Source organism: Camponotus floridanus, unplaced genomic scaffold (genome assembly GCF_003227725.1).
Source record: "Camponotus floridanus strain SB8 unplaced genomic scaffold, Cflo_v7.5 scaffold26, whole genome shotgun sequence".
In the NCBI taxonomy this organism is placed as follows: domain Eukaryota; kingdom Metazoa; phylum Arthropoda; class Insecta; order Hymenoptera; family Formicidae; genus Camponotus; species Camponotus floridanus.
In genome coordinates this window covers 2,010,053-2,018,958 of record NW_020229392.1, presented here as the reverse complement: position 1 = coordinate 2,018,958, position 8,906 = coordinate 2,010,053, and the positions used below count along the sequence as shown (strand labels likewise).

General features: G+C 28.1%; 1 protein-coding gene across 2 annotated transcripts; it reads right to left on the bottom strand.

Moving 5' to 3' along the window:
* Nucleotides 1–63: 63 nt before the first annotated feature.
* Nucleotides 64–8,039, bottom strand: LOC105256638 (facilitated trehalose transporter Tret1). Of its 2 annotated transcripts, none has more exons than XM_025409357.1 (2): nucleotides 7,846–8,039; nucleotides 64–1,554 (listed from the first exon to the last, which is right to left on the bottom strand). In XM_025409357.1, the coding sequence occupies exon 2, from the start codon at nucleotides 1,510–1,512 to the stop codon at nucleotides 103–105; it is 1,410 nt and encodes a 469-aa protein (XP_025265142.1). In that variant the 5' UTR covers nucleotides 1,513–1,554; nucleotides 7,846–8,039; the 3' UTR covers nucleotides 64–102. The 2 variants fall into 2 exon arrangements, with proteins under 2 accessions (XP_025265142.1, XP_011265088.2); XM_011266786.3 differs by lacking the exon at nucleotides 7,846–8,039 and adding an exon at nucleotides 2,159–2,365.
* Nucleotides 8,040–8,906: the final 867 nt, after the last annotated feature.

The window sequence follows — 8,906 nt, the reverse complement described above, 5'->3', positions numbered from 1 at the left end:
TGTTTAAGTACTATAACTTATTATATATGTACAATTATATATATATATATATATATATATATGTATATATTTACAATTTATATTTTAGGAACTCTCTCTGACTCAATTATTTAATTCTCTTTGGATTTGATCCAACGTCTTGCCTTTAGTTTCTGGGACTAAGAAATAGACAAATATAATGCCAACGGCGCAGAATGCAGAGAATATCCAGAAAGTACCATAGGAATTTACAGCCTCAACCATGTCGCTATAAAACTTGGTGACTATAAAAGCTGTGAGCCAATTGAATAAGCAGGCGCTGCTTCCGGCGATTCCCTTCACTTCTGGCGCAAAGATCTCTGGCATCATCATCCACGGAATTGGGCCAAAGCCGAGAGAGAACATTACAAGAAAAACGCATAGTGGAATAAGTGCGAACCATTTGAGATTATCAAAAGCACTAGTATAATTGATACAATAAAAGTAAATTCCCATGATCAGAGTCATTAAAAACATAACAACGATCGATGCCAGCAGCAATATTCTTCTGCCCAATTTATCGACGATCAAAGTGCCAACGAAAACTGATATTATTTGTACCGCGCCCACAATAATCGATGCCTCATTGGCCGGTAAAGAACTTCCAGCCTTGTTGAAGATGTCCGAAGAATAAAAAATAATAGAGTTGACGCCGCTCATTTGTTGGAAGAGCATTAATCCATAAGCGATTATGAAGCCTTTTACGACGGCTCGTGATTTAATCATGACAACAAACGGTAAGTTGCTTCGAGTGGTCTCTTCAAGTGCCTCACGATGTGCCTGTAATTCAAGCTCAATGTCATACTCACTGCCACGAAGTCTGACCAAGCTCTTTCTAGCAGCTTCCTCATTTCCTTTCTTTAAATAGTATACTGGAGTTTCTGGCATGAAGAAGAATACTGCGAAGAAGACCAGCGGTATAATTCCCGAGATGATTGACAGTGTCATCATGTTTTCTAGAACAGTTCCGAGAACGTACGAGATCAGAATGCCTATAGTAAGCATCAACTGAAAATAAGAACCCAGGGTGCCACGGATTTCGCTTTCTGCTATCTCTGATGTATATAGAGGAGCAGCCACACAAAAGGCACCACCGCTAGCACCAGTAATGAATCTACCAAAGTAGAACATGAGCACTGAGTTCGAACAGATGATAAGTAGCCAACCAAAGGTGAAAGGAATCACCATGAGCAGCATAGCGGTCTTTCTGCCAATTATATCTGCCAGTATACCTATGGGAATGCATATCGCGCCTGCTCCAAGAGTGGCTAGCGATCCTATCCAAGAGAATTCGTTTATGCTAATGGGTATCTCATAGTCCTTTGCCAGATTCTTGCCACCTCCACCAGCAGGTGATGTCCAACCTAGCACCATACCAGCAGCAAGAGCACCGAGCGTCGCTGCTATGCCTGCTAGGTATTGTGGCAATTTCTTAGCTTTTTGGCCATCGGTGGAGACCAAAGTTTGTTGCGAGATACCAATTTTTTCTGACATGGCTTGACCATCTGCTGACAGAAGTGGTGTGGTTTCGTCGGTCTGGAGAAAAAAATATTAATGATTGTTTTAAAATAAATTCAATTACATTTAATTAATGAATTACATAACATATTAATATCTCTGTTTATAAATTTGTTTCTCAATAGATTGCGCATAGATTCTTTAATAGTTTTGAATGCAATTATTTTAAAGAACATTATTTTTCTCATGAATTTTGACTGAAAAGTTCCTATTTTCAAACCATATTATAAGTAGAAAAGATACTCTACAAATACTTAATTTGTATCTGAAAATATTTTTAGATTTTTATTTAAAAATAATCTGAGAAAAATAGTTGTTCAAAACTACTTATATATGTATCAAAACTTTGCCTTTCTTTCCTATTTTTTATAATTCTTTATATGTGTATATACTTTTTACAATGTTTATTTTTCTCCATTTATAATTTGAAATTAAAATCGTGATAATATATAATGTGTGAAAGTAGTCCAATATTTAAAAGATTATTGTCAGGAATTATAATATACATATAATCATATCGTCAGTAACAATAGAAATGTTCATCGAATAAAGCGAAGAATTGAAAAATAATGATACTGACATATTGAAGGAATATATCGTAAAAAAAAATATGTAGGCTTACACTGCATATTGGTGCCGTATTTTCGGCATCCCATATATTATTCGATGCCATTTTGCTATGGGAGCTTTACACTCTACTCTGATAAATTATAAAGGGAAATGCAGCAGATCAATCAACAATTTAATTGATATATCGTGATGTCGTGTGACTCTTTTGTCGATCAGCGGACGATCCACTTGTGTCCATTGTATTTTTTGTCTATATAGCTGTGATGTCATGAACGAAACACAACATAGAAACACGATACGATATTAGAAAATACTCGCACCTGACATCTACAGATGAAACTAAAAATTAATTTTACACTGCAAAAAAATATCGAGAAGAGAATCGGAAATGAATAGTGTCCCTAGGAGATCTAGGGATATTACAAATAAAGAGAAGAGAGAACGTCTAGCAAGAAATACACAATGACATAACTCTTTTAAATAAAAAAATTAAATAAAAATCGCTATTCGATAATCAATTGCATATTGTTTACGTGTGCTTTTTTGTTGGAAAGCTTCCGTGATTATCAATTGTGAAATTTTTTCCATTTTTTCCTTTCAATTTTTATGAAAATTTTCGTTTTTTATATTAAAACAAGAAGTTACAGAAAGCGATAATACGATATATTATACTTTGTAAGTGTAATAGCTGCATAAATAAATTGTATTTATTTGAAGATACATTTACATTTAAAACGTGAATCATCGGTTTTTTTCCATTTCGTTGCATTTATATTATTATACTTTTAGTTTTTATTTATATATTTTTATATAAATATGAAAGACTCTTGCACAAGTATATAAATATACTTGCAGTATTTTTAATCGCATGCACGTTATTTCCGTGTCTTAGCTTTATGCAAAAACACTGCACGTGTTCACCGAAATTAAAGTATATATATATGTATAATTGCATTAGCTTATAACTGCAAATATTGACATTGATGAATTTGAAATTACGAATTTACATTTATACATCATATAATGAATTCAATTCTTAAACATCATAAAATTCATAAACATTTTAATACTTTTTAATTATTCTTTTTAACTTTTTTTAATAGTATAAAAGACAAATTTAATTATTTAGATTTTCGAATTGTTTGTATATAAGTCACAATTTTTATTTATTGTAAATTCTATATTATTTAAATTCTATATATAATTTCTAATATATTCTTTTCTTATAGAAAAAATACAAATATACACATACATACGAGAGATTTTATAATAATATAATATATTATATATTATTCCTTGAATATTCAAGAATGTAATACTCGTACCTGACATTTGTACAATATAATATAGATTATATCATCGTGATTTTTTATTTCGAAAGATACACTGATTGTTATTAATCATTTAAAACACTTCAAATTTAGTATTTTCGTGTATTTAAATCGTAGTATTTAACAAAAGATAATTTATTCATATCAGATCATTTCTCGCTTTAAATAGTAATATGCAAAATTTTTATAAATGGATGAATTTAACACATCATATATATATATATATATATATATATATATATATAATTTTATTATGTATTAACTTTATTATATATATTATTTTATACATGAATATGTATTTATATTTTATTTATTACAAGTTTTGTATTTTAGCGTTTTTCGGCCATACATTATGATCGCGTAAAAATCAAAGAAATACAATTATGCCAATACATTATTTATTGTATGCATAAGATTATGTGTGATGTATAATCTATAATCGAGAAAAAAGATATATATTCTATACAGAAAACTTTACAATATTATTAATCTATTGCATCAAGCATGATATTAATCGAAGAAAAATTGTATAGATAAAAGAATTGTAGATAAAAGAAATATAGATAATAGAGATTATATTGTGAGACGTATAAAATTGTTACGTTTATATTGTAAATGTTATATATATCTCTTCCTACATCACTAGAAAACTGCAAATTCTTTATTGTTCTTATTTACAGATCATTAAAATTTATATTAATATTGAGATAGAGAAAATTAACATCTATGTAACAATAGTAATGTTTCTTTATTTTTGTTTTACTTTAACTTTTGATAAAAAAATATGATGCAATAAAAAAATTCTTATTGCATGTCTCTTCACAAGTATAATAATATGATAAAATTTTATAATTTGTTTATGAAATGATGGCGAAATGTGTATTGAGTAAGAATTTGTTCAAAACGGGAGCTGCTGCGAAAAACTTTAATATCTGCAAACGTCGCAATTTAAATATAACGAATGATAAGAACAGATATAATTCCTTTAATACTACTTTCTGGTATTTTGATAATGTGAATTACATAAATCATGCATGATGCAATCGATTTTTTTTAGTGTATATTATTTATTTATACTTTATATAGTACATGCAATTTATAGATATGTATAAATATTCCTTAATTTATTAAAGATTTAAAAAATTGTCTATACAAAAAATTATAAAATTAAATAAAAGTTAAATTGCAAACACGCACAACGTATGTAATATTTGGCATTATCAATGAAAATATTAATTTTGATAACCTATTTTACAATTTGATATTAATAATGTAAAGATTTATTACAATTTTTATATATGTATAATCAGTTCATGTCATTTTATTATCTAGGTTCGCGAACCTTCACCTTTGCATAAATAGCATGATTAATCTTTATCAAACTTCATATAAATTTCTTTTTTATTGCTGCAAGCTTAATTTCTAAGCTCTTTGATATTGCAATTCTGCAAGTTATGAAATAAACGATCGTACCATAATTGAAATATCATCCAATGTTGTATGTGACACGAGTTGGACTTTATAATTCATAAAGTTCATTTTTTCTTCTCTTTTTATATATGTATATAAGAAGTGTAAATAATTTTCTGAAAATTTATTTTTCTATGGAAAATAAATTTATGCGCAATTTAATTTTTTATTTTAAATTAATGAAATTTTTCACAGTTACCAATTATTTTATCAGGAGAAATATATGTTACGTCAATATTCTCTTACGTTGTTACACTTTTTAAGTTTATCATGTAAAGATATGAAATTGAAGTATTTGCTTTTTTCGGCTCTGTATTTATTCTTGTTATCTGATATCGCTGCAAACTAGATAAATATTTTTATAAAAGTCGAGCCTCTTCGATTTGAATAAAAAAAATATTCCTATTATTTCGTCATATCTACGTAATCGTTTTAAGATAAGAAAATTCAACATAAACACGTATGTTATAATACGTATTTATATAAATTGTTATAATACGTATTTAATGTTATAATTTGTTATAATATATTTTTTATAAAATATAAATATTTATTACGATATTACTAATATCAAGGTATATTAAATATGTATAAACACTAATATATCATCATTTCATTTTAATGTTATCGTCTGATATAGATTGTCATAGACATCAATAGAATATAAACAATGTGGCATATAAACTTGATACTCTTGAATTAAAAGCGTATCAAGTTTAAAATATCAAGATTAAACGCGAATCCATAAAGTATTAACAAACTTTATTGCCACTATTTCTTACCTAGATACAATAAAGTTATATGAATTGATTGTAAAATGGATTATATTCATAAGATATATTCTTCATATAATTCATATAAATTTCAACGGGTACGATCAATTTGTACGTTCAAAAATTTGTATTTATATTTTTAAAATATTATAGCTAATTTTTCAACTTTCGAATTGATGTGTCATAATAGATAACATAAGCTCCACTTCAAAAATTTAAGCAAACAGGATGTATGATAATCGAATCTTATTACACACACACACACACACACACACACACACACACACACACACACACACACACACACACACACACACACACACACACATATATATATATATATATATATAAAATAAGTTTCGATTATTATGCATTCAGTTTGGTTAAATTTTTATTTATATATTAGTAAATAAATTTCATAAAAATTTATGTATAAAACAAATTAATTTGTGAAAATGAAATTTCTCTAACAGTAAGTTTTATGTTTTTTTAACATATATGAAATTACGATGTCAACCCCTCGAGAGTTCAGATTAATGTCATTTCACAGATTAATATATTAAAAGATTTATATACTTATACATATTATTTATATCTTTTTATATTAATTTGAAATGATAAATATCGAGAGACTGACATTATAGTTCCATACATATAGATCCTTTTGACATTCTTTTTGTATTATAATATTGTTCTCAATAATATTTATCGATAAAATATAATTAATTTATTGATAAAATATAATTAATCACAGCACTCATTAAAGACTTAATAAAGGTAATAAAAAAAACATCTTTTACTTTTGCCCGTATTTAAATAGCGCATCTGTATTTCAGTGTTAAAGCTCATCAATCGTACAAATACGATTTATGTAACGATATGCGGTTTCTTATGTAAGTGGTAATACATATGTATGTTCGGTCCCATCCATAATTTTTGTTTTGTTGTGTTTTTCCGCCTGTCGAAACGATCATTGTCAAAGTGGGAGCTCGTGTTACGCAAAAAAATGCATAAATCGCATGTCGAAATAATACTTTATAATACGGCAAAAGCGCGAATAATTAAACGAGCGTAATAATTGGACAGTTTAAATTTTTCCTCTTCTTATCTCAAATATTTCATGGCTGCGATAGCATTTAAATCGAAAGCAGTCAATAGGAATGGGAAATTTTGCTCGTGTAAATATTGACTGAATAATTACAAAAAATTCCGAAGATTTATTAATCTGTTATATATTTTTATATAATTAGTTATCAAGAAACGTAAATCATCGAATATCGTCATTCTATATGCGTGATATATCACATTCACTTAAATCAAAAATGTCAAAAAATACCACACCATAAATGAATGTATGAATATATAACATATGAATATATTCAATAGTTCTCTTTGCGATATGCCAGTTTTTAATGAGATAAGGTTCATGAACATTAATAAATGACGCAAAAAAACACGTCACGTGTACTTACGTGGAACTTTTAAAATAAAACAAAGACACGTGTAAAAATAAAAAATGTATATATGCATGTATACGGATAATACAACTGCTTCAATTTTATTTTAAAGTTGGACTAACATAAGAGGGACAGAATGTGCGTTTTATACCTATACTTTTTGCTATTGCTGAACATTATTAATATGTTTTTGTGTAAACATTTTTGCCATTCATATTAATATATCATATTTTTTCATTGACACATCATTTTTCAAAAAATTATTTTATTTTTAAATTCGAAAGAAATTTCGAAACACTCAAACATATCAAACACGTACACATACACACACACACACACACACACACACACACACACACACACACACACACACACATATATATATCAATTAAGATATGTCAAGGCCAAATTTCTCGAGTTTATCAAATAAAATCGAAGCGTCAATAAAAAATATCGATAATGCCTAACGATTGTAAAGAGTGATGAAAAAGTATGAAATCTGTTTCTTTTCACTTGCACTATTTTGCACGCGTCCAAGAGAATAAATATAAGTGCATTGAAAAAAGAACTAACGGAAAAATAAAGAGAGTGCAAAAATAAAGAAATGAAAAGAGAAACGAATCTTTATCAACAAGAATTTCTTATATATGCGATTACCTTGTTGTGTTATAACATAATTTGACTATTAAATCGAAATTGATTACGCACCGAGATGTTTCTTCGTAGTGCGAGACTTCTTCTCAACGGCGATGTTGCGTGCAAGAGATAGCTTCCAAACCAGATAGAATCTGAATCCTTACACCGGGAATCGGATGTCGTGGCGTATATAACGCACGACAGAGTATATAATGCTCGCTAGAGGCTCGCAACGTTAATCACCGCCCCGGCAAGAATTCAGTTCTTATCAGCCGCAGTATTCAGTATGTCGAAACGCGAATATATATGTGTATCTTGATTTAATCGACGTGACTGTTTGTGTCGATGTCGTGCAAATGGGCTCCTCGTTTGCGAAATAATTTTTCGCAACGTAATTTTGTTGCATGTTACCGCACGTTCGGAAACATCATAATCAATTCGAATGATCGTGATTGATGTTTTCGCGGAATGAATTTTATTCCGCGCGTCACGTGTGATAATTATGTGTAATAGCGCAAAATTATCGCGCTAAAGATGCAAGATGAGCAAAGCATCACGGAAACTGGAAAGATACAGATTTATCATTCTTCGTATGTATCTAGATCGCGTATTTTAAAATAAAATATAAAAATAAATAAACAAATATTTCGCGCAAAGTTTTGGGTCTTTAGAAAAAGTATTTACTCTCAGAAATATGACAAAGCCTAATCTCAGAGATAATAAAGTTCCATTAATAAAATCAAAATTGATAAAAATATCAAATATTTTCCTTTTCAATTTTTTTTTAGCCTGTTTCTTATTCCTTTAGAATTTCTGAAAATCTGCAAATCTGTTAAAATAATCGCGAAAAACAGTTAAGTATGAACTTAATATAGACCTTAATAAAACGTTCATTTGAATTTTATTTAATTTAAATTAATACTGATTGTGTGTTAATTAAAATCTTATTTGTTCCAAATATAAATCAAATTAGAAATTCAGGTTGGTTAGATGCTTATTAAATATTAATATGATCTATATATATGCCTGGACAAGTTAAATCTAATAGCAAGAACGTATTTAAATTTAATTTCAATGCATATTAAAACATATTTAAATTTAATTACTTTTAAATTTAACATTTGATTTTTATT